This window comes from Lynx canadensis, chromosome B4, assembly GCF_007474595.2.
Source record: "Lynx canadensis isolate LIC74 chromosome B4, mLynCan4.pri.v2, whole genome shotgun sequence".
Classification (NCBI taxonomy): Eukaryota; Metazoa; Chordata; class Mammalia; order Carnivora; family Felidae; genus Lynx; species Lynx canadensis.
In genome coordinates this window covers 89,983,384-90,011,290 of record NC_044309.1, presented here as the reverse complement: position 1 = coordinate 90,011,290, position 27,907 = coordinate 89,983,384, and the positions used below count along the sequence as shown (strand labels likewise).

General features: G+C 35.6%; 1 protein-coding gene across 1 annotated transcript in view; it reads right to left on the bottom strand.

The window, feature by feature from the left end:
• Positions 1-569: 569 nt before the first annotated feature.
• The window catches only part of LEMD3 (LEM domain containing 3), a 65,509-nt gene continuing 38,171 nt past the window's right edge, over positions 570-27,907 (bottom strand). Inside the window, exons 5-13 of the mRNA XM_030323140.1 lie at positions 13,035-13,114; positions 12,804-12,949; positions 11,550-11,651; positions 11,347-11,449; positions 10,478-10,656; positions 4,396-4,477; positions 2,745-2,850; positions 2,535-2,613; positions 570-2,312 (exon numbers count right to left, since the gene is read on the bottom strand). Coding sequence (XP_030179000.1) covers positions 2,149-2,312; positions 2,535-2,613; positions 2,745-2,850; positions 4,396-4,477; positions 10,478-10,656; positions 11,347-11,449; positions 11,550-11,651; positions 12,804-12,949; positions 13,035-13,114 — 1,041 coding nt within the window. The 3' untranslated portion in view covers positions 570-2,148. The remainder of the gene's footprint in view (positions 2,313-2,534; positions 2,614-2,744; positions 2,851-4,395; positions 4,478-10,477; positions 10,657-11,346; positions 11,450-11,549; positions 11,652-12,803; positions 12,950-13,034; positions 13,115-27,907) is intronic.

Below are 27,907 nucleotides of genomic sequence, written 5' to 3'. Positions count from 1 at the left end.
TACAGATCCCCAAAATGACTTAAAATAAAGGCACCTATTTTAACTGGTTAAAAAAAAAAAAAAAGACACAGGGCATTAAAAAGTTTTTTAAAAGCCAAGACGCATTAAAAAAAAAAAACCTAATAAATTTTTAATTAGAATTTTTTCTTTTTTTTTTTTAACAGGACAAGTAACAGATTACATCAAACTTCAGAACTTCTCAAATATCTAGTTATTATACACATTCCCATCTGTCTTGCAGGGAGGGATCTTGGTCGGCTTAACAGTTTCAGGTAAAATAAGCTGCATAATAGTATATATTACAATAATAAATGTACAATGTTTACATGAAATATGTTTTAGAAGCAAAAAAAAAAAAAAGATGCATCTGCATCAAAAGGCGACCTTTTAAAATGCCACAACTGTTTTTTACATTCACTCTTGCAACAGGTCACAAGATGGGGTCACTAAGCTCAGATAAATCACTATGATGCACATAAAATACAGAAAGATTGGTTATTTTATATATATTATATATATATTTATATTCTCACACTTTAGCATCTGAGACATAAACTGAGAATTTAAAATTTATTCTCTTCAGATAACAAATCATTTTTTATTTTTCATAAACATGGTGCCCACAAAAGCACATAGGTAAGGCACAATAGGGTTTTCTGTTACAGAACAGTGTGCATCATGTTTACTTAACCAGAAAACGTGCATTATCTGTGCAAGTTCATGCTGCAAACCCAACACATATACAATAAAAAACAAAAAGGAAACTGAGCTTTAAACAAAATCAAAATTGGTACAATTCCAGCTGTTTCACATATTCATTTGGACTGACAACAATATATCAACAGGTTGTTTTTTAAAAAGCCAATTGTTACGTTACAAGTAAACTCTGCTCAGCAAGGATTTTAGTCTGAAAACATAAACAGTAATAAAGCAACTTTACTGAAACAAAGTAAATACCGAGGCACAAAGCAACAGTCACTCGTGCATTTACTATATTGCAAGCTTTCATGACCCAAAATTTCAAATATAAATTTTCAAAGACACATTTTGCTGCAACAATGTGCCCTGCTTTAAACTTGACATAGAACAGGGGAGCTGACATTTCATTAAATTATAAATAAATTGGGAAAATGACTTACTCCCAATAGTACTATGACATAGTCCTAGTATTTATAATAAATACAGCTTTTCACAAAATACTTTTCCAATATCTGCCAATTGCATCTTTATTGCTCACATAAATTTGAATCCATTACAACTGATATCGTAACTTTCACACAAAATCATACTCAGACATTTTTATATAAAACTTATAAAAGATATTTTAAACTTGTATCTAATACTTCCAGGTGTTTGGCTGTTTGATCTATGTGATAGTACAGCCATATGTATATATGTGTGTATATATATACACATATACACATACATATATATACACATACACACATATATACACATACATATGTACACATTAGATTATGAATAAAATAGGAAGCTTATTTTACTGCTTTAATGCAGACATCCTCACAAAACAAGACTACTTTCGCCAACCCCCAGCATTTATACATATATACAAAAGCCAGTTTAAGTACATGTACATCCACCTACACGTATATGTAACCACTAAACCCAAATTAATTTTCCTGTATTCCAGCTGTAACAAATGAATCTCTTACAAGCAATAGAAACCTAAGGTTAAATTGGGAAATTAACAGTTTTACCACACTGGCCTGGTAAGGAACTATGCAGGTGACTGTATACAAAAATGCACAACATTAGTTCACAGGAAATTATGGAAATACAAGAGGCCTCTTCACCATGCTTTTGTGTGGTTATCCAAACACTTTGTGGTGCAAAAACACAACCACCACATCTGAAAATGCTTAATAACGTCAATGTTCCTCATGCAAAACTTTAAATGCATTGGCTTAACTGAGCTCCAAAAACTAAATGAAACAATTATTCTGTCTACTCGGCATTGCTGCCTCACTGTTAAGTCCCTTTGGAACCTTAAGATTTCTGGAACATTCAAACAGAGCTGTATTCAATAAAAATATTACATACAAAAAGCATTTAAAAGGAAGACAAGAAGCCAAACAGGAATTTTCCTATTGTAAATACCAATCCTAGGAGTGGAAGAAAGTCTTTTCAGGAACCTCCTTGAGAATTGGCTAGGCCAGTCCGAAGACGAAGATGAGACATAGAGTTCATATGTTTATTTGATGGCTTCAAGGGAGTATTGCAAGTAAGAGCTTGGGGAAAGCGGTGGTGATATCTATCTAGTCGTAAATATTTTACTGTAACCAATTTCCCTGTTGTAAGATAAAAATAATATTTTAGATCTGTAAAAATGTGCTTAATATTTACAAAAAACAAACTGTGGTAAAAGACATATGAACATAATACGCAAATAAAGGAATCTTAAATTATTACTCTAAAAATGCTGACCTAATATTCTTTAATTTAAAATCTGGTATAATTTAACAGTAAGCCATAATTTGTTTTAAAATGTTTGTAATACTCAAACTTCTTACCATCAAACCAAGAGCCATGCAATGCCTTAAAAGCTTTTCCAGCATATTCTGGAGACAGACATTTAACATATACACAGCCCTGTGATATTTAAAAAAAAAAAAAAAAAAAAAAAAAAAAAAAAAAAAAAAGAAAGAGAAAAAAAAAGAAACAGTCTTAGTTTAATAGCAACAAATCCTAAATGTAGAATTTGATAGTAAAAGTTACTTTACCTCACGTGAATTTTTGTCTACTGCAATATGAACAATGCCATCATTATCACTGCATTTTTCTAAAATTGCTTCTTGAATTGCCAAATGCCACTGATCCCCTATTTCCCTAAAAATTGATGGAAAAAAAAATCAATAACCATATTCCTATTCCGTTAAAAGTCTTTATTGTCTCTTACAACACATAAACCCTACCAGAATGGGAATAATTTCAAAACTACATACTGTTAAAACTAGTAGTTAGGTAAATACTTGTTACAAGTACTATATAGAATTAAAAAATACTGGCATTCACAGTCCCAGACCTTCTCTCATTTCCAGTGGAAGAAGGCACAGAGCTGAGGCAATGAGCACAGCAGAACAAATGTGCTGTCATTTTTACGTCTGAAATCTTATGTACCTATAGTCATTTCTTTTTTTCTCCCTAGCAAGCGTTAACACTTTAATGAGTCTGTAGTGAACTTAAAAAACATGAGTACTATTTTTTTTAATGATATTTTCAAATTCCTAAACTTCAGGACAATTCCTAGTAAATAATGTGTTCTGGGGTTCTCTTTTTCGAAATAATGGAGGAATGATACAAGACAAACATTTTGCACAAAGCATCACCTTACTGTTACAAGAACTTTAAGAGTTCCTGCTGCACCGTTGCCTATTTGTCTTACTTGTGAGATACAGAGGGCAAGCCGAAGGGAGAGTGGCTACACTTTAAATCATAAATCTTCATCTTAGTAACAAAATACTAGACTGGCACTGATTTCCTAATCCCTAAGTAATGAGGTCAGCTTCTCAAAAGAGGGATCAGAGCACTGCTAAGTGCTTGTATCTCTGCAAAACGGAGGGGGTGTGTTATGTGTACTGACAGAGTTTCTTTTCTCCACAGTTCCAATTTTGTTGCCACTGATTTGGAATCTCGTTATATCAACCATTTCTTGAAATAAATAAGTTACTAAATGGGATGTACGGGTATTTTCTAAGTAATACGGTTTCTACTGTTAGAATTCTTTTTACAAAACAGAACCTGATCTGTTGTATCATTGGACAAATAAGTAACATCTAGGAAGCAAATTCTAGAAATTATTGCAGCTTATATATGAAATAGTACAGATTCTAAGGCAATAACTTTTGACTGTGCTAATCTCTGGATGCATGTGCTGCTATAACATATAAAAGAAAAGTTTCTCAAATATTAAATGGACACAAAAGTTTCTTGAATATTACATGGACAAGTAGACAGGTCTTAAGAAGGAAAAGTGCACATCTTTGCAGAGAATTTTTACAATCAGAGATTGGAAATTTAAAAATAGTAGATATTTATCTATATTGCCTAATGAGGCAAAGAATATTGGCAGACAAGATTTATATACTTAACAAAAAGTACTGTTTATCACCACGTGTATCATTAATTTGACTCAAACATTTATCTGCCATGGGGACTCGTAGTGCATACAAAGATTTGTAATTTAACAAATTATTATACTTCTGTGTCTTTTGGCCAGACCTTTGCTTGAAATATAACAAAAGAGGAGAAAAGAAAAACATAACATTTCTGTAGTTAGAGATTCAAAAGTAAAAGAGATTGTTCAATTACAGACATAACAATGTAAGGATATTCCAAATAAAAATTACATGTACCTCTGATCATAATACTTACATAACCGGGTCAAACATATTTCGAATCTTTAAACATGGTGTCAAACTATTTGGTGGTGAATTTCTTCTATCTAAATGAAATGCTACAAAAAACAAATTAGTGTTACTATTTGTCACTGTTCCATTTAGTTCATTCAAAACATATTCATTGCATGCTTTTCCTAGGAGCCAGACCCCTGGATATTAAGGTAAATCAAAGAGAGACAATCATTGCTATCACAGAGTCTGCAGTTTAGTGGGTGAGACAGATGAGAAACCGTGTCAAAAAAACCCGTTATTGTGGCAAATCTTAAGAAAGAAGAATACAGGAAGCTGTGAAAGTAACTTAGGTAGTCTGGAAGTACAGCACTTGAGGAAGTAACATTTATGCTGGGACCCAAAAAGTAATAAAAGTAGACAGAGTGAAGAGAAGTATAAAGGGCATTTCAAGCAAATGTGATAGCTTATATACAGCCCCAGGCAAGAAGGAGCTCAGTGCAGTCAAGTAACTAAAAGACAGCCACTGTGGCTAGAGCAGGAACAATAGAAAGATAAACCTTAACAGGGACAGGTCAGATTATTGAGAACCATGAAGATCACACTAAAGTGTTCAGACATTGCCGTAAGACCAATAGAAAGTCACTCAAGTTTTTTTTAAGGAGAGGAATAATATGATGAGATCTATCGTTTAAAATTATAATTTTTAAAAGTAGACTGTTATGTGGAAAATCGATTAGGTGGAAACAAAAGCGAATGCAAGGAGACCAGTTAGAAAGTTATTACCATAGTTGTTTAAGAGAAAGAGGATACTAACGTGGGTAAGACAGGCCAGCAATGCAGATGGACATAAGTAGACAGACTCAGGACATACGGAGTAGATTTGACACGACTTGTTTAAAAACTATACATGGGAGGTAAGGAAGAGATTAAGGATGACCCCCAGGTTTATGGCAGAACCAACTGAGAAGGGGTATCATTAATTAGACCAAGAACACCGGGGGAAGAGGTCCGTTTGGCAAGAGAAGTTACTGAATTCATGCACATGTTCAATTTGTGGTGTCCATATCCTAGTAGTATACAGGTGGTATACAGGTGGGTATAAAACTCTGAAAACCATAGGACTTAATTCAAGATATAAATTTGGGAGTTATCAACATATCTATGGTAAATGAAGTCAGAGTGTGAGATCATCTAGGAAGACAGGTAGAATGAGAAAAGACACTGGCCTTGAGAAACTCCAACACGTTAGAGGTCCAGGAAAAGAAGAAAATTTGGAAAAGAAGATTGAACAAATGGTCAGAAGTAGCAGGAAAACTAGTAGAAAGCGGCATCCCCGAAACCAAACAGAGAAAGTTTTTTTTTTTTTTTAATCTATTTTATTTTTTTTTCTTTTTTTTTTCAACGTTTATTTATTTTTGGGACAGAGAGAGACAGAGCATGAACGGGGGAGGGGCAGAGAGAGAGGGAGACACAGAATCGGAAACAGGCTCCAGGCTCCGAGCCATCAGCCCAGAGCCTGACGCGGGGCTTGAACTCACAGACTGCGAGATCGTGACCTGGCTGAAGTCGGACGCTTAACCGACTGCGCCACCCAGGCGCCCCTCAAACAGAGAAAGTTTTAAAGCAAGCTCAATTGTTAACACTGTAAAATAAGGACAGAAAAGAATAATGTCCAATGGGTTTAGCAATATGAATGTCTGAGAGCTGTTTCCATGGAATGTCAGGGATGGAAAACAGATTAGAATCAGCTGAAGAATAAATGGGACGTGAAAAAGTAAAAACAGTGAGTACAGTAAACTAATGCTATGTGGCTGTGAATGGGTAGAGACAGAGTGATAGCTACAGAACAGTGTAGACTCTAACAATGTGTGTTAAAGATGAGAGAGACTATACAGCATGTTTAAGTGCTGATGAAAAGGTCCAGGAGAGGCAGGGGTTTAGAACACAGTGAGAGAAGATGCTTGAGAAGACTGGAGGGAATGGAACCGTGAGGGCTTAGATCCCCTTCCCTATAGAGGGAAGGGCTCAGGTCTTTGTTAAGTGAGAGAACTCTTCAAATGCAATAGGCGGTGAGTGTGGATTCTGGCAATTTTACTGAGTTGGTGGTAGAACGTTGAGGCAGGGACTATGTGATTGCTTCTATTCGAGTCATCAACTGAAAGGAGAGAAAGGCAAAGGTTTGACAAGATGGAAAGAAATCTAAAATTGTTACTGAGCAGAGCAGGAAAGTGAAGTGACCTGGTAAAATATTTTAAGAACATGAAAGTCAGGTAGTGCTGAGGGCCCAACTGAGGTTGATTATTTATGACATACCAGTCTGCAAAACTGTATGACTTTTTCCCCGCTGTGCTCAGCTACCTGCACATAGACAAAACAGTTTCATCCTTGGTTGGAATTTACCAGGCTAAGAGGGATAGGTGATGACTTAAGGGTACTAGCAAGAAAAGGATTGGAAAGATGGGTTGTGGAAACTAAGATGGACAGGAAAAGAAATAAAGCCAGGAGGAAGACTGAAAAACTGGAAAAAGTAGGTATATCAAAGAATTGGAGAGTATGGGAAGTTTAAAACAAAAAACAAAACAAAACAAACAAATATATATATAAAGCAAGAAAGTTGAAAGGATGAGTTTATGGCTAAAGACCAGAGTGTATCAATGGATTAAATACGTGATGGGGATCAAGGAGGGCACCTGTTGTGATGAGCACCAGGTGTCATATGTAAGTGATGAATCACTAAATTCTACACCTGAAGCTGATATTACACTGCATGTTAACTAAAGGTAATTTAAATAAAAACTTGTAAGAAAAAAATAAATTAATGAAAGATTTCAGAAGTATCTAGTGAAAAGAAATGTCTGGGGTGTGAATGTCCCACAAGTGCTTGATAAGGGGTGGGGGAAAGGCCACTGTACATGAAAAATCTTTGCCAAACCCCAGATCGAGAAAGCCTATGAACCTTCTAGCACCACCTAGACTTCTCTGGCAGAGTGTATAGGTGGTATTCTTGATGACCTTTCAGTTGTAGGCCATCTGACTTCCTTGAAATTCCAATACTGGCCTGGGCCAGCAGGGAATGAACCAGAGAAAATGGAAGCATTAATACCATCTTATCCTAGTCTGGACCCAAGTTTCCACAAAATAATGGCTCTGGGAGAAGCTATTCCTGGTCAATTCTAGTCACAAAGTAATCATGAAGATCCAAGTGATTTTTAAGATATACGCTTTGTCTCCCTAACTAAATTGTAATCACCTCCTGGTACAAGCAGAGAGACAGTGGTTACCAAATGATGATACATTTCAAATACCTCAAGAATTATGTTTGGATCCTTCAAATGAATGCTATTTATTCTGAAGGCTCCATCTGCTGGAAACAGAAATAATTCTCTCCAGCAGGTATGGTTTGATTTTTAACTAGTGCTTTAAAATATCATTAGAGATACTACTACTATATAAGAATCCAATCTATACTTAACAATCCTTTAGGAAGAGAACTAAAAATTCAATAAGGTTGATTAAGTAACAATTACTTGGAAAAAATACTATGAAATGACAACAGCTTATAGTGGGAGTGAATTCAAAAGACTACTATAATTACCAACCCTCCAGCCATGTACCTTTTAATTAAACCACAGTATTTATAAAAGGATAAACATTAAGCCTGTTAATAAGTTAAACTATCTTTTTACATAAACCACCACCAAACTGCCCCACCCCCACTCTATAGCACTACTTACAGTACAACATTTGTGTTCAGATACATTTAAGTGAAAGCAAAATTTAGTTTATGTATTAATATTTTCAATAAGATAAGTCAGTCATTTAAATTATACTTAGACTACACATTTAATGGCATAAAATATAATATTAAAATGAAATTCTTTCTTTATTAGGGCTATATGTTCTTAAGTGAGGTGATACAGGTAATTATCATTAAGAAGTATCCCACCAACTTCTCATTATTCAGCTTCTGTAACAAATTCTTTTATGATCAAATTCTCTTGAACTCAAATCTCTCTTGCTAGGAGTCTATCAACTTTTATCATCACAACCCTCCAAAAAATTTGAATGGATATACTTAAGCAAATGGCTACTAGGTTCTACCCCAAGATTTTCTGCCTTCAGAATAACAATCTCAGCCATTATATTTTTTTTCTATTTGCTAACTAAGCAACAGGCATATTATTTTACTCTCAATCCCTTTCAAGGGATTACTTGACTTGTAACTGTCAAGTAAAGAGAGATTGAGTTTATAAGTCTTTACATTGTGAATTTAGAAGTATTCAAATTAAGATAGCTCAGTATTTGGCATATAGTTTACAAACATATACTACACCAGAAGAACCCTGATGAAACAAAGTAGCAGGACATTTTAAAACTATTCTATCAATTCAAGTTGAGTTTTACAACTAATATAACTGACCTAAAGTTGTCTTATATCACACTTATGCAGTCTTTTCCTATCTAAAGAAAATGATAAAATGAAAATAGTTTGAGGTTTTAAATTCTAGATATAGAGCATCCAATTTAACGCACTTAAGAATCTGTCATTCCCCCCTACTAACTTATAAGAACTTGGATTATCTAGGTCAAGAAACTGTCTTTAGATTCATCTTGAAAATCTCACATTTTAAAAATGCAACTAAAAGGGCACCAAGGTGGCTCAGTTGGTTAAGCATCTGACTCTTGATTTCAGCTCAGATCATGATCTCACAGTTTGTGAGTGTGAGCCCCCCATGGGGCTCTGCGCTGACTGTATGAAGCCTGTTTGGGATTCTTTCTCTCTCTCTCTCTCTCTCTCTCTCTCTCTCCACCCATCCCCTACTCATGCTGTCTCTCTCTCAAAATAAATAAACTTCAAATAAGTAAACAAAATAAAAATAAGACAACTATAATAAATTCACATGAACAAAATAATGGCCTTTTCTAGAACATCACATGCATACATAAGCACCAACTGCTAGCTACATGAAGAAATTAGACTGAGAATTCATAACCATTACAACAGGCACTAAGGTAATCTGATCTGACTGGCTTTGCATTCTGTTTTCATTTCATAAGACCCTTCCGCAGACACCTTTTAAAACAAAAAGTTTATTGTTTAGTGTCATCTTTGGCATCATCAAAGCATCGTTTTTATGCCATGATTATTGAAGACTATCATTATTATTATTATGATTCAAGCTCTTTAACAGTGAAAATTAGAGAACAGAGTGATTGGATTTTTTTTTCAATATCAAAACAACTTAACTTTCTCATAAATACTGTGTTTAGCAAACATTGATAAATATGCTTTTATCCAACAAGAAGATTTAAAGAAACTCAACTCACGACTAGTTCTGAAATGCACATTAAACTAACAAGATTTAATTTTTGCAACTAACCATCCAAAAATTCAAGTGAGGTAACAGTCATCACTAATAGAGGTTTGGGTACCTAAGGCAACCAATCACCAGACTCTCCTATATATTTACATATACCTGTTTTTGTAGCTATGCAAGCCTTAAGAACAATATGGAAAGATAGCCACAAAAGCTACCTGGCACAAGGGATATGCAGGTGGAGGAGTCTTAATAAAAAAGAGGAAGGCAAGCAAAACTCAGAAAAAAGAGCAGTTAAAAAGTTATGTTTCACTTATATATGTTTTATACATACGTAAAACAGAAATTATCTGCATAAAAATTAGGGGAAAAGAATATAGTTAGATCTACAATACTAAGTTGCTGTAAGTGAAAAAGGAAAAACTCAAAGTAATGTATATAGTGTTCTATTATAGTAAAGATAAACCACTTATGTTTATATTTGCAAGGAGGAAAGTAGAAGTATATAAAGAAACTAATACGAATTCCTTCTATGGGATGAAACTGCAAAGGGAGCGTTGCCTTCATGTATCTTTCAATGGTACTATTTTCCTTTAAACATGCAGTGAAGAGGGCATCTTTTGGGATGAGCACTGGGTGTTGTATGGAAACCAATTTGACAATAAATTTCGTATATTTAAAAAAAAATTAAATTAAATTAAAAATAAATAAACATGTAACACTTTTACGTGCTGAAAAAATTAGAAAAACTGATGTTTATTTCTGTTGTTGTTTAAAAATACATACCTTGACCTTGCCATACTTTAGAAGGTATTACTAATATTTTGTCACAGGAGGCAGAAGGCTGGATCCAGCGCCAAACTAGAAAATCTGTACCACCTATTCTTCGTGTCTCTGTGCGAACTCTAGACTCATTAGCAGCAAGGAAGTCAACAGCTCTATCCCAGACTTTCTTCATCTTTTTCCTATCATGTGAACAAAATGACAAATGTACTATCATCTTGGCTTGTCATCTTTTTCAAGTATCAGTAATTGGTTATTGTAATTTTCAAGTATTAGATAATGGTTATTATTAACTCTGATTTTTCTGATCGCTGCTTATGAAGTTTTTTTCAAAAAAGATTTAGATGCTTGAAGCTCATGTCAGATTTACTGAATGTCAATCTCCAGAAGTAGAACATAAGCATCAGTAATTTTTCCCCCCAAAGTCCACTGATGATTCTGAGGTGTTGCTAACAGTGAAGAATGCTGCTTTAGGATGTGGAATCATCTTTTATTTTCAAGGAGTTATTATTTAGTATTTTTATTTAAAAAGCTTCATTAACAACAAAATATTTAAGGCATTATTAGTAAAACATCACTGGCTATTGTCTATCTCTGTTTCTTTATCAAGATGAAATTAACAGAAATAAGGTGAAAACTGACAACAAAGAATCAAAAATGTATAGAAGTGATAATGATTTGGAAATCCAGTTGTCTATCAGGCCACTCAAAATTAGGAGGACAAGACAGGGAGTTTAGAAAGAAAGGAGAGTTTAAAGTACAAAAGTAAAGCAGGTCTACTTGAAAAGGGCCCCAACTCTCAATATAATTATCACGATTTCAGAAGATACCAACATTCAGATCTACTTTGACTCACAAGATTTTGAACACACCTGTCATGAGGCTGTATTAAGGAATCTTGCACATGTGGAATAGGCATGTAAGGTTGTAAGTCTTTATTTTCCTGGCAAGCTTCATTATGACTTCGTAAAACATCTGAAAATAAACAAATTTACAAATGAATCAATGGACACCACGTTGTAATTTTTCACATGACTACTCTAGAAATAGTTTCGATCTTTTCAAATACTTATACCTATTATCTTCACCACCATATCATACATCTGTCTTGTTTCCTCTTCTTCTTTTGTCCAGCGATATTTCATGTAACGCAGAACGACACAAACCATCACTACACCTGCAATATTTACATATTTTGTGTTTTAAAAATTGTGGTCAGTGGCATTCAATTAAGTCACTGCAATCTGAAGTTATTGGTCTAATTGTTAAATCTGATGTTAACAAAACACAGCAAAGAAAGAGAACTCTTAGGACAGTTTCTACAGTAATTATTTTAACTGCTATAGTGGTATAATGGAATGGGCCTTCAAAACAGTGGACTGAATTACCTACATAATTACTATTACATAGACCAATTTGGTGTTAAACATTTTCCTGAGTTTCACTTAATCTCTCTAGAAAAACTATCTCTTCCATTATGTTGACAACTCAACATTTAAATTCTATTTTTTTTAAAACAATGTAACCACATCTCACAAACTTTTTCCTTTGCCACATTAAGCTATTAGAAAAGTGAGTTTTCTAAGACTGTAAATATACTACACCTGACTTTAAGTAAATTATTTTTAAAGGACTTGAACAGAAAAAAGAAAAAAATGCGTATCTTCTAAATTCCTATAAACGGGGAGCCTGGGTGGCTCAGTCGGTTAAGTGTCCAACTCCTGATTTCAGCTCAGATCATGATCTCATGATTCGTGAGATCGAGCCTGGAGTTGGGCTCCACGCTGGCAGCAGGAAGACTGCTTGGGATTCTCTCCCTTTCTCTCTGTCCCTCCCCTGCTCACTCACTCTCAAAAATAAACCTAGAAAAATAAATTCCTATAATCAATCAAAACAGTCACAGAAAATCCAAGGTAATCCAAGGAATCCAAGGTAAATGATATTTTTTAAATCAAAAAGAATTTTTTTTTAAATCAAAAAGAATTTTAATGAACTTAATTTACAATATTTTATTATTTAAAAAATAAGCTTAATTTTTAAATTTTCCTGTTCTATTTTGTTAAGATTTCTGTTTATGCACCATACTTGCTTTTCCTGACATTCTTATGATAAAGTTTTATTCCAACTTCCCTTATAATACTGATTTCTAAGTCCTTAGATTAATACTGACAATATGTATAAAAAAAAGTCACTGTTATTATACCTTAACGAAGACTTCTCGATGTGATTTATAACGGGAACTACCACAGAAGTAAATTCTCAACTGGTAAAATACAGACACAAAAATTCTACACTATCATGTATCTTCTTTCTCACCCCAACAACTTACCTAAGCATAACAACAATAACCTGTGGGTGACAGTAATAAAAGCACGTCGAAAACGACACCAGAAAGACATCTGTGGTCTTGTGGACTGTAAAAACTGCACATCAGTTATATTTTTCAATTGCTCCTCGGGGCCATAACCAACACACCTATTTAAAAATAATTAAGGAGACTTTAGAGCCAAAATCACTACTTTTACTACAAAATGGCCAAAGTGGAAATTAAATCCTTTACCTTATTCCAACATCTTTTCCATTTTTTAAAATCCACTTCAAAGAAATATTAAATATATCTTCATATTCAGGGCCTAAATCCTAATAAGAAAAATGGAGAAAATAACTAACTATTCTTAGTCATTTACATTCTTTTGACTCTGTGTAAGCTATACTATAAATACCATACTTTCATTTTTATATAACACTTGAAACTATATTACGTAACAAAAATGTATTATTCATTACAGAAAAACAAAAGGAGAAAAAAAAGTCACAATTTCCCCACCATCCTAAGATAACCAGTATTAATATTTTGTTATGTTTTCTTTTTGGTTCTTTCACATTTACAGATTTGGAGGATTTTTTTTTTTAAGTAATTTGTCTTTTAAGTATCACTGTGGTAAGAGTGGATGAGCTAATTTTTTTATGGAATATTATTTTTAGATGAACAAATGGCAAACTATTCAGAGTTGGCTGTTTCACTGACATTTTCTCAACAAATGAATGAAGCAGGCCTGTCAACTCAAGAAAAACAGTTGACTTTGTTACCAATGATGACATTCAAGCTTTCATGTCAAAAGCAAAATTTGGAAAAAGTTGAATCCGTTACTATAAGCTTGACACCCTTGCAGCACTTAAAGACCTTTGCAATGAGACTGGTGCAATATTAATGAATGCGACTTTGGGGTATGGCATAATGAAAGGTGTCAAACACTGAGAAGATCTGCATAACCTACAAACCAGGATTTTCCAAATGACCAATGCAGGAGTCATAAAGTCTTGCACAGGTAAAGGATCTATCTGTTCTACGTGTAACCTAGAAAAAGGACTGTAGAGACAGAGTAAACAAAAATCACCGATATGGTTTCACATTGCACACTGCAACTAATCTTTAAGAAACTACTACTTAGAATTTTGGTACAGTATCAAAGAAGAGTATCTACAATTATCTGAAAAAAGTATTAAAATACTTTTCCCTATTTTGACTACATATCTATATGAGGCTAGATTTTCTTGACACACTTCAACCAAAACATCACAATAGACTGAATACAGAAGCAGATATGAAAATCCAGTATAGTTTTATTAAGCTACACATTAAAGATTATAGAGATTTGCACACATGCAAAACAATGCTACTATCACTAAATGTTTTTATTTTGGATAATATAGTTATTTTTCATAAAAATACATTGTTAAATGTTAACATGTAATAAGTTCATTATTCTTACTTAAAAGAATAAGTAAATTTAATTTTTCTGCTTACATTTCTAATAAGGTAAATATATGTCTAAATCTATCTATGTATATATATTGCACAGACAAAAGCCACATAGGGTCCTCAGTAATTTGAGGACTGCAAAAGGGTCATGAAACCATAAAGTTTAAAAACTGCTGTGCATAGGTATATTATGTATTTTTTAATTAAAATAATGTGGTATCACGTTATATGTACTGTTTATTCCACTTGCTTTTATCACAAAACGAAGTATTATTGTGTCAATATCACCAAACATGGAACAACCCTATTTTTTTTCCAGCAACATAGTATTCTAGTCTATGGCTGGTTATTTTATACTTTAATCAACCTCTTATTAATGAACATTTAGAGTGTTACCAATTATTTTAATGTATCAAATAACACTATAATAAATACCCTTGAAAATTCTTCCATTCAATAAATATTGAGGGTCCACTATGTGCCAGGTACTGTGCTAAAACCCAGAGAGATAGCACTAAGCAAAACAGTCAAACTTCCTTGCTCATGGAGCTTATATTCTATTCAATATATTTTATGTACTTTTTGAAGTGCAAAGAATGAACTTCTAAAAACAGCAGTAAAAAGACATTTTTTTTAGAAAGTTTTTTTTTTTTTAAGTTTATTTTGAGAGAGAGTGCGAGAGAGCAGGGGGGAGGCAGAGAAAGGGAGAGACAAAATTGCAAGCAGGCTCCATGCTGTCAGAGAGGAGCCTGATATGGGGCTAGAATTCACAAACCATGAGACCATGACCCGAGCTGTAATCAAGAATTGGACACTTAATCGTCTGAACCACTGAGGTGCCCCAAGAAGTCATTTTTAAAAACATTTTAAAAAGAATTTTGTAAGTAATAGCTGTTGCATTTTATCAACAGATTCTTTAATAGCATTGGAAATTAAGGTTTACATTTGATCAGGACAATTTACTTCCTAATATGAAACGGGTGAGTTTTTTTTAATGTATCAAATCTGAAAATACAGAAAGCTTTATGAAGCAGAACAAATCTTACTAGGCATCATTACTTATGTGTAACTACTACCAGGATGTTTTTAGATGGTAAAGAGAAATACAAACTACCTGTTATTGAAAAAAAAAAAAAAAGGGTAATCTTTCATCATTATTTATAAATATCAAAAAATTTGTAGCCAATGTAAGTATAATAACTGACAAATGGTTTATAGATGAGATCACTTCAAGGGAATACTATGAATTTGGAGATGATCATTTAGAGCTAAATAGCTAATGCTTAAAGTAAGACAATATGCAATTAAATATAACTATAAAAATTTTACTCATGAATAACTAAAAAAATTTTTCAGTGATTTTTGTTTAAGCTTTACTATTGCTTTAAAATGTCATACAATAAAATTATACTAAAATAATTTCAGTCAATTACGGGTTTGTTATAATTACACTGCTAGAAATCACCTGGTGTATAACTAAAAATCAAAATTCATATTCATTTGCTCTAAAATTAGAGAAGAAAAAAAAACTGATGAAGGAACATCAAGAGAACTTAATTTCAGTTTACATTGCATCAATCAGGATTAAAAAAGCACAAGCTATAGAGGGCCTTGAAAATCCACAAAGCAGGATTAATATGGGTTATCCATGGAGTTGGAGACATTGCACTCATTGTAATGTATAGGGTTTTTTTTTAAGTTTTTATTTTAATTACAGTTAGTTAACATACAGTGTAATATTAGTTTCAGGTGTATAATACAGGGATTCAAATTTCCATACATCACCCAGTGCTCATCACAAGTGCACTCCTTAATCCCCATCACCTATTTCACCCACCTCCCCAATCCACCTCCCCTCTGGTAATCATCAATTTGTTCTCTACAGTTAAGAGTCTGTTTCTTGGTTTGTCTCTTTCATATTCCCCTCTGTTCATTTGTTTTGTTTCTTAAATTCCATGTATAAGTGAAATTATATGGTACTTGTCTGTGACAAACATTTCATTTAGCATTATTTAGCATTATATATAATTCTACATCCATTATGTTGTTGCAAATGGCAAGATTTCATTCTTCATTCCATTACACACACACACACACACACACCTGTATGTATGTGTGTGTGTGTGTGTGTGTGTGTGTGTGTGTATATGTATGTATCTCCTATCTTCTTTATCTATTTATCAATTGATGGACATTTAGGCTGTTACCATAATTTGGCTATTGTAAATAATGCTGCTATAAACACAGGGATACCTGTATCCCTCTGAATTAGTGTCTCTATATTCTTTGGGTAAATACTGAGTAATGAGACTGCTGGATTACAGGGTAGTTCTATTTTTAACTTTTTGAAGAACCCCATACTGCTTTTCACAGTGGCTACACCAGTTTTCATTCCCACCAACAATGCAAAAGGGTTCCTTTTTCTCCATATCCTTGCCAACACATGTTTCTTGTGTTGTTGACTTTGGCCATTCTGACAGGTGTAAGGTGATATTTCACTGTAGTTTTCATCTGTTATTTTTCTGATAATGAATGATGTTGAGGGGCGCCTGGGTGGCGCAGTCGGTTAAGCGTCCGACTTCAGCCAGGTCACCATCTCGCGGTCCGTGAGTTCGAGCCCCGCGTCAGGCTCTGGGCTGATGGCTCGGAGCCTGGAGCCTGTTTCCAATTCTGTGTCTCCCTCTCTCTCTGCCCCTCCCCCGTTCATGCTCTGTCTCTCTCTGTCCCAAAAATAAATAAACGTTGAAAAAAAAAAAATTAAAAAAAATGAATGATGTTGAGCATTTTTCATGTGTCTGTTGGCCATCAAATGTCTTCTTTGGAAAAATGTCTGTTCATGTCTTCTGCCCAGTTTTTAACTGAATTATTTGGTTTTGGGGTGTTGAGTCTTAAAAGTTCTTCATATATTTTAGATACTAATCCTTTATCACATATGTTATTTGCAAATATCTTCTCCCATTCTGTAGGATGCCTTGTAGTTTTGTTGATTGTTTTCCTTTACTTGCAGAAGTTTTTCATTTTGATGTGGTCCCAACATTTTATGCTATGCTCGCTACAAGTGTAGCTACCATTGGTCACCATACAATACCACTATAATACCACTGACTGTGTTCCCTAGGCTGTGCCCCTCATCCCTGTAACTTATTCATCACTTCATAATTGGAAGCCTGAACCTCCCACACTCCTTCACTCATTCTGCCTATCCTCCTACCCACCTCCCATCTAACAACCACCAGTTTGTTCTCTATTTATGGGTCTGTTTCTGTTTTATTTGTTCATTCATTTTTTAGATTCCACATACAAATGAAATCATAAGACATGGGTATTTTTAAAAATCAATGAAATATACATTTTGCATTTTCCTGTATTTATATGTTCTTCAGCCTATATTACAACAATATGCAAGATATAATGACATTTTTGCTTTATTACATAGAACTTTGAAGGCTAGACTATACATGTAAGTTTCAAATAACATAAAAACAAATTTCCAAGGGGCGCCTGGGTGGCGCAGTCGGTTAAGCGTCCGACTTCAGCCAGGTCACGATCTCGCGGTCCGTGAGTTCGAGCCCCGTGTCGGGCTCTGGACTGATGGCTCAGAGCCTGGAGCCTGTTTCCGATTCTGTGTCTCCCTCTCTCTCTGCCCCTCCCCAGTTCATGCTCTGTCTCTCTCTGTCCCAAAAATAAATAAACGTTAAAAAAAAAAATTAAGGGGCGCCTGGGTGGCGCAGTCGGTTAAGCGTCCGACTTCAGCCAGGTCACGATCTCGCGGTCCCTGAGTTCGAGCCCCGCGTCGGGCTCTGGGCTGATGGCTCAGAGCCTGGAGCCTGTTTCCGATTCTGTGTCTCCCTCTCTCTCTGCCCCTCCCCCGTTCATGCTCTGTCTCTCTCTGTCCCAAAAATAAATAAACGTTGAAAAAAATTAAAAAAAAAAAAAATTAAAAAAAAAACCCAAATTTCCAAGTTTATTAGCTGTATATTTTAAACATAAGAATTTTAGAAGGCTGAAGATAGTGTAAGTAGCATTACTGCCTTCATTAATTATCCTTAAAAATGTACATAATGGTTCAAATTAACAAGAACACCTACTCTAATAAGCTAATTATATGCAGGAACAAAGAACTTAAAACTTTTAGTTATAAAATAATAAGGGCAAGAAAGTATATCTGTGGTTATTTTCCCATTTTGTTTTCCTTTCCCACGTTAATACTACTTACTATCTGGAATACAGTAAAACCATTCCCTTTATGAATACACGTTTTCAAAAAACAATTGCTAATTTATTTAAAATCTCATTAAAGATGTAATAGAGTATCAAGGTCTGAAACAGGTCATTACTTCCACAAACGTTCTACATAGTATACAGAGTTCTATAGTATTATGAAGCAGAATTTTTGAAGATATAAAAGATGAATTTATTTTCTGGCTTATGCCAGTTAAACAGCTTAGGCTAACATCATAGTATACATAGCATCTTCCTGATTTTAAGAGTAGAAAATATTTTATTATTCATTTTTTGTAGCCACCTAAAAAGCTATAAGGTAGGGGCAGGCCAACCTTTTCTGTAAAGGACCAAAGAGTTAAGCATTTCAAGCTTTGTAACTGCATACACTTCTGGTCTCTGTCACATATATTCTAAGCAACCTTTAAAAAATGTTGTATAACCCCAACTAGTAGGCCATACAGAAACAGGCCCCCAGGCTATAGTTTGCCAACCCCTGAGGTGAAGCACACTTGTATCATAAAATGCTCGTTTTCTAATCACTGATGACACAAATAAAGAGAAAACTAAATTTTTCATTTTTAAAGCAGGTCAATTACTATTATTACTACCTACTTATAGGCAACAGCTCAGTCAACATACCGCTGACTGCTTCATTTAAATGTTTCTAAATTCAAAGCATACTTTCCGAAATCTATAACAAATCTATTTTAACATACCATGTGTGAGCACACACACATCCATGACTCCCAATTCCAAATTTACCTTATTCTCAAAATAACTGGCAAATGTGTATTTTTATTAAAACCCATATCAGGTCTTTGAACTTAGATTACAGTTTCAAAGTATAGAAATAATACTGTTTCATGTAAAAGGCTCAGGTCATTAAATAAAGCTAGAAAGCATCAGTAAGGAGGGAAAAAGATGCTGATACAGGGAGAAGTCAAATAATGATTAAAAACCTACTGGGTAGCTCACAAATGGATAATTTACATGGTACTAATAACTTACTGTGGCTTCCCAGTTAGTGAATATTCTGGTTGTGACATGACATACACCCTACATGTTACCCTTTAAATTAATTAAAACAGGACCCACGGGAACCAAAACAAGAGCAAATATGATTTAACTCTTGATGATTCACCTCCAGGAAAAACAGAAAGAACATGGTCCTTAACATCAAGTAGGCCTGGGATCAGATCATGACTCCACTATTGACTAGCTGTACATATAACCCCAAGTAGAGACAAGAGAAAGTAGGTTATCTGTGCCGATGTATCTATTTTGATCACTTCTTCAGATCTTAACCCTCATTCAGGGTCAGTCCCTTGCCCACTCAAAAGATGGAGCTAGTGGTTATGAACCCAGTCTTTCCATCTAAAAGGCAGAACAGTACAGTGAGAAGAGCAAGCACTTTGATTCTATTCCCAGCTCCACTACTTAATAGCTGGATGATGTAATCATTAAACCCCTCTGAGCTTTAGTTTCTTTATGAAGTGGATTTGACACCACCTACCTTGCTAGGTTACTGTAAAGTCAGAGATACTAACAAAGTCCCAGGATAAATTGTACTTGATAAATTGTAATCATCAAGAAACTTACCCTTCATTCCAGTTCTTGGAAAACTTATTTCTCACCAGAGACATAATTACATTAACAGTGATTAGCATTCCAAGATAGGACATAAAATTTGGCACATTTACAGCTATCTTCTTTCTTACTATTTTCCTCACAAATCTTAAACATATTCATTGTGTTAAAGTCTAAAAGTGTTTTGCAAATGAACTACAAAATGAACCACCATTCATTACATCATTCAGTTGGAAAGTTACCATACTAAACTCCCACCATTTAACTTAAAAACAAGTCGGTCCTTTCATGAAAATATATAATGCTATGTATTTCCTAAATGTTCCACCAGAGGGACCTCTTTACTTCTCACAAATCAAAACAAGCTTCCATCCTCAAAAATGAATAAAAAACTCAAGAGAAACACTGGGGGAGTTAGAAAAACAGTGCTTAAATTATTTAAATTAACTGTGAGGTTTATTTACAAATCCTTTAAAAGAGAAAGTAGGAGAAATAAAATAAGGATGGAATGTGAAGAATCAAATTCAAGAAGAAAAAAAAATTTTACTGAGGCTTACTTACTCATTTTACTCTACCAAACATTTACTAATATTGTGCTTAAAATGCACTGGCAGTTGGGGGAAAATCAGTTTACACTCATCGGATTTCTATGCATCCTTTGGCCCATTTACTCCTGAATGCAAAAACTTGTGTTCCTCATGAAGTCACAGTACAAATACACGAAATGTACAACAGATCTCTCTCTCTCTCTCTCTCTCCATAAGCAGAAAGCCTACAGTATAGGTATTAAGATCATGGTTTTTGACACCAGCTTTGTAGTGAGGGTCTTCCATATTTACGCTACAACTTGGGCATAATAAAGTGAAATCACCAATTTTGACTAACAAAAGCTCACACTCCTTAACAACTAGTTTCCTTTCGAGGACTACTTCCCAAGGAAATAATCAGAAAGTCAAATACTACATGCAAAGATTAAAGTGCTTTTGTAATACTGAAAAACCACAAACCAATACAATGCAATACAATCATGTAAAGAAATATTACCCAGTGACAAAAAGAAATAGTTTTCAAAAACCTGAGCAAGGACATGGAAAAATGTTCATAATAATTTTAAGGAAAAAATATACAAACGCTTGCAATATGAAGTATTTATACAATTTATGGTGAGGGGCACCTGGGTGGCTCAGTCATTTGAGCATCCAACTTTGGTTCAGGTCATGATCTCATGGTTTGTGGGTTTGAGCCCTGCATTGGGCTCTGTGCTGACAGCTGGGAGCCTGGAGCCTGCTTCACACAGAGGGATTCTGTGTCTCCCTTTCTCTCTCTGCCCCTCCCCCCTCATGCTCTGTCTGTCTCTCTCACAAAATTTTAAAAAATTTTTAAATAAAATAAAATTTATAGTGGTACTAATTTTATGGAAGAAAACATAAGAAAAGGCTAGAGAAAAATGAACCAAAAATAAGTGGTTAACCTTAGGTGGTGAATTTGAAATGTTTTTCTCCTTTTTGTCCCTATTAGTTAAATCATGCGCATGAGTTAATGTTACATTGGGAAAAAAAAAAAACAAAACATTATTAAAAGTAGTACTTAAAAGCTTTTATCCAGACCTTAAAATTTTATCTGGGGGGGAAAGTTTCTGTTTAATGCTTTTTTTTTTTTTTGAAGTGGCAGTCCAAACTCCATCTTTGGTGGTGACAAGCCAAACCAGGTTTCACAGCATTTGAAAACACAAAGTAACTGCACTTAACTAATTAAGGCTGGAACTAATTCAAAATCTCTTGTAAAAACGTACATTAGAAATTCTACCGAAGGAAAACAAAAAGCAAAACCCAATCTAAACATAAAATTCCAGGGAAAAGATACAAAAATCTTTTAAGACTAGAGTTCATTAATCTCAATTTTTTTAACTCAGTTCTCAGGCAGTTCTCAACTCAACTCATGCACGGGTACAACCAGTAATTCCTCTGCTGCCAGCCTTTAACAGAAATAGTCTCTCATGCCCTACTGCTGCCTGGCTTAGATTCCGACTTGTCCCAACCCTGGCTCTGTGTCCCTTCTTTTTACCTTATCTTACTGCTGACCCACAGCTACAATCAAATGGGGGTGAGCAGAGAGGAAGGTCATTAAACATCCTTCCAGATCAACCCCTGCCTCTTCCACAGCTCCAGCATAAATACTAGTCAAGCCCTATCCTTTCAAATAGAGTATTAAGGAGCTTTTAAGAGTCTCAAGACTCTCCTGTAATGTAAATTAATCTTGTTGTAGGCATTTATGACCAACCATAACACATATCTGTGCCATTACCTCTCTAAGAGATTTGACTAAGAAAAAAAGAGAGGAAAAAAAGAGAAAGAAAAAGCAGGAAAGAAGCACTGGTTGGGATCAGATTTTCCCAATGCTAGAAGTAAAAACACTTTCAACTATCTCATAAAGAATTACTTGCTTTGGCACAAAAACAGACACTCAGATCAATGGAACAGAATAGAGAGGCCAGAAATGGACCCACAAATGTATGGACAACTAATCTTTGACAAAGTAGGAAAAGAATATCCAATGGAATAAAGACAGTCTCTTCAGCAAGTGGTGCTGGGAAAACTGGACAGCAACATGCAGAAAAATGAACCTGGAGCACTTTCTTACACCATACACAAAAATAAACTCAAAATGGATGAAAGACCTAAACATAAGACAGGAAGCCATCAAAATCCTCGAGGAGAAGGCAGGCAAAAACTTCTGTGACCTTGGCTGCAGCAACTTCTTACTCAACATGTCTCCGGAGGCAAGGGAAATAAAAGCAAAAAAAACTATTGGGACCTCATCAAAATTAGAAGCTTCTGCACAGTGAAGGAAACAATCAGCAAAACTAAAAGGTAACCAATGGAATGGGAAAAGATATTTGCAAACAACATATCAGATAAAGGGTTAGTATCCAAAAATCTATAAAGAACTTACCAAACTCAACACCCAAAAAACAAATAATCCAGTGAAGAAATGGGCAAAAGACATGAATAGACACTTCTCCAAAGAAGACATCCAGATGGCCAACCGACACATGAAAAAATGCTCCACATCACTCATCGTCAGGGAAATACAAATCAAAACCACAATGAGATACACCTCACACCTGTCAGAATGGCTAACATTAACAACTCAGGCAACAACAGATGTTGGCGAGGATGCAGGGAGAGAGAGGATCTCTTTTGCACTGCTGGTGGGAATGCAAACTGGTGCAGCCACTCTGGACAACAGTATGGAGGTTCCTCAAAAAATTAAAAATAGAACTACCCTATGACCCAGTAATTTCACTACTAGGTATTTATCCAAGTGATACAGGTAGGCTGTTTCAAAGGGACACATGCACCCCAATGTTTATAGCAGCACTATCAACAATAGCCAAAGTATGGAAAGAGCCCAAATGTCCACTGATGGATGAATGGATAAAGAGGATGTGGTATATGTATGTGTGTGTGTGTGTGTATATATACAATGATACAATGGAGTACCACTTGGCAATCAAAAAGAATGAAATCTTGCCATTTGCAAGATCCATTTCCACGTGGATGGAACTAGAGGGTATTATGCTAAGCAAAATTAGTCAGAGAAAGACAAATATCATATGACTTCACTCATATGAGGACTTTAAGACACAGAACAGATGAATGTAAGGGAAGGGAAGCAAAAATAATGTAAAACCAGGGAGGGGAAGAAAACAGAAGAGACTCTTAAATATGGAGAACAAACAGAGGGTTACTGGAGGGGTTGTGGGAGGGAGGATGGGTTAAATGGGTAAGGGGCACTAAGGAATCTACTCCTGAAATCATTGTTGCACTATATGTTAACTAATTTGGAAGTAATTAAAAAAAAAAATTTAAAAAAATTACTTGCTTGCTCTGGATTCCCACATGCTATACCCTCTTCCAGGAATATTCTATTCTGTGTCCCTGTAGCCTACTGTATCCAATCCCTTCTTTGCTCCCACCTCCACAATCCATTTAGCAATTCTTCCATCCCTAAGACAGAGCCCCATAATCATAACTCTTTCTAATTTAAGATCTTTGATTCTTTAAGCTCCTGATTCTTTAGGTATCCATGAGCTATTTATTACACTCTGCACAAATCTGTCTGTCATCAGTGTTCCTATCTAGGTCAAAATTGAAAATGAAGACAAGAACAAGGTAGGTTGAGAGATAAATCCTGTAGCATGTTTTTAAAAACCTCTCTCCAGAGTGACCCAAATTTAGTTAGTTAAGAAACACAGAAAAAGAAATAAAATTTACTGGGAACTACTATACCATCAGGCACTGACTACATATTTTATATTCAGTCTCCCAAAAACTCTTACAGGAATTAATAACCGCCCCACTTTCAAACTAAGAAACAGATACAGAAAAACAATGGGATTTTACCAGGACACACAGCTACTATGTGGCAGGGCCAGAATATGAACCCATACCTAATCTCCAATAGATCATACTGTCTTAACATCTTTTGGGTATCTACATATAAGTCATGAATTAAGCTAAAAACAGCTCACATTTCTTTTTTAATTTTTTTAACTGCTTATTTTTGAGAGAGAGAGAGAGAGAGAGAGAGAGAGAGAGAGAGAACAAGCAGGGGAGGGGCAGAGAGAGAGGGAGACACAGAATCCGAAGCAGGCTCCAGGCTCTGAGCTGTCAGCACAGAGCCCGACGTGGGGCTCGAACTCACGGACTGAGAGTTCATGACCTGAGCCAAAGCTGAACGCTTAACCAACTGAGCCACACAGGCACATCTCTCTTTTTTATAAGCATATCACGGGAAACTCACCACAACCTTGCTGAAAGCCTTAGAACTATACTATATTCTAAATTAAACTATACTATATTCTAAATTAAAAGAGAGAGAGAGAGAGAGAGAGAGAGAGAGAGAGAGAGAGGGGGGGGGGGGGGAAGGAGGGGCAGTGACATCAGCAAGACAAAACAGAAAGTCCGAGACCACTGTTTCCCCATGGAGAAACAAATTCAACAATATACAGACCAATTCCCTTTGTAAGAAATGCAGAAACCAGTTGAGGCTCCTGCACCTCCAAACACGTGTGAAACTAGCAGCATGGAAGCCAGTAACAAAATCGGTAGCACTCACCAGAGCCCCAGCCCATGGCACAACGTGGTACGACCAGAGGAAATTTGCAACTCCTGGCTTATCCGTGAGGAGGGGAAGAAAAGACTGAAATATATCTCTAATGTTCAGACTCTTCCAGGGGCTACCAGAAGGACTGGTTTCTGTCTTTCCTGAATCTAAGTACTGACCGGTAAAAGCACCAGGTTGGAGGCAGCTGAGAACAAAGGCAGTGCTATGAACTAGCACCTACTCACTCACCATTGTCCTTCTCCACAGCTCAGTGCAGAAGGAGTGGGAGAACACCCCAAATTTCTGGTTTCTCCCTGAGGAAACCAAGAGTTGGAGCAGCTATCCAATGTTCCAGGTTCTCAGGAAGCTGTATCACCTGTCTCAGAGAACTGAGGATACCTGACACAGTCTAAACACCTGGGCGTTGCTGGGGGTTGCTGCCAACAAACAAGTGCTGGACAGCTTGCTGCTGCTCCAGAAGCCCCACAATACGGCAGACAGACGCCAGAGGGAGCAAGAGATTACAAACTCCTGAAAAAAGAAACCTGCAAAACCTCTCTAGATGGGAATTTAAACCCAAAAATCCAGAGAAGATACATACACAGAAAAGGTGTGAGAGGACCCCAGAATCTCTATCTGAGCTCATTGGTGAAGGTCTTCCCCTTCGTGAAGGCAGGCTCTAACGACTGGGAGGTACAGCTCTGTCTTCAAAGGGAGAGATCCTGGGGCACCTGGGTTGGGGCTCAGTCAGTTAAGCATCCTAGCCTTAACTTTGGCTCAGGTCATAATCCCAGGGTCATGGGATCAAGCCCTGCACTGGGCTCCACACTGAGCATGGAGCCTGCTTAAGATTCTCTCTCTCTCTTCCTCCCTCCCTCCCTCCCTCCCTCTTTCTTTTTCTTTCTTTCTTTCTCTTTCTTTCTTTCTTTCTTTCTTTCTTTCTTTCTTTCTTTCTTTCTCTCTCTCTCTCTCTCTCTCTCTCTCTCTCTCTCTCCCCCCACCCCCCCATGACCTCTTCCCCTCTCCCATCTCATGCGTGTACTCACTCTCTTTCTAAAAAAATAAAAATAAAAACAAATTCAAATGCATAGATCCAAACACAAAATAATGAGGCACATGAAGGAAATAATAACACTGGGCTCAAATAAAGGAACAAAATAAATCTCCCAAAAACTGACCCTAAAGGAGCAAAGGTATATGAATTACCTGACAAAAATTTCAAAATAATGGTCATAAAGATGGTCAACAAACCCAGGAAAACAACACACGAATAAAATGAGAATATCAATAAAGAGAGAAAAAAATAAAAAACAACGGAACAGATTTGGGAGCTGAAGAATATCATAACTGAGTCGAAAAATTCACTAGATGAGTTCAACATCAGACTTAATCAAGCAGAAGAATCAAGGAACTCGAAGACAAGCCATTTGCAATTATCCAGTCAGAGGAACAAAAAGAAAAAATAATGAAGAATGTAAGAAGCTTAAAAGTCTTAATGGGACATTACCATTCAGACCAATATATGCATTATGGAAGTCCCAAAAAGGAGGAGAGAAAAGGGCAGGAAGCTTATATGAAGAACTAATGACCGCAGACTTCCCAAATCTGGGGAAGGAAATGGATATTCAGATTCGAGAAGCCCAACAGCTTTTATAGCAAAGTGGTACTAAGAGGGAAGTTTATAGTGACATAACAGCTACATTAAAAAAGAAGATCTCAATAAACAACCTCAAGGAACTAGAAAAAGAACAAACTAAGCCCAAAGTTAGCAAAAGGAAATATTAAAGAGTAAAAATAAGTAAAATACAGAATAGAAAAAAAGAAGTGTTACTTTTTTGAAAAGATCAGCAAAATTGACAAATCCTTTAACAAGAAAGAAAACTCAAATAAAATCAGAAATAAAAGAGAGGATATTAAGTCTGATGTCACAGAAATACAAAGGATCGTTAAGAGACTACTATGAACAATTGCCAACAAGTTAGTTAACCGGAAAAAAATAGACAAATGCCTACAAACATATAACCTATCAAGACTGAATCACAAAGAAGCAGAAACTCTGAACAGACTTATAACTGGTTAGGACATTGAATCGGTAATCAAAAACCTCTCAAACAAGAAGAGTCCAGGACTCAGTGGCTTCACTGGAGATTTCTACCAAACATTACTAATGCTTCTCAAATTGTTCCAAAAAACTGAAGAGAAGCAACACTTCTATTCACTCATTCTATGCGGCCAGCATTATTCTTAACAGCACATTAAGAGGAACATACACCGTGACCAAGTAGGATTTATTCCTAGAATGCAAGGATGGTCCAAAATACAAAAACCAGTCAATGTGATACACATGAACAGAATGAAGGATAAAAATTACATGATCATCTCAACAGACACAGAAAGAGCATTTGACAAAATCAATACCTTTTCATGATTAAAAACACTCAACAAAGGGATGCCTAGGTGGCTCAATTAATTAAACATCCGACTCTTGATTCCAGCTCAGATCATGACCTCATGGTCGTGAGATCAAGCCCATCAGTTTCTGTGCTGTATGTGGAGCCTGCTTAAGATTCTCTCTCCCTCTCTCCCCCCCACCCTGCCCTGTGCACGCACGCTCACTCACTCTCTCTCTCTCTCTCTCTCTCTCTCTCTCTCAAAATAAACATTAAAAAAAAAAAACACTCAACAAACTAGGAATAGAAGCAAATTATCTCAATATAATAAAGGTCATATATGAAAAACACACAGCTAAT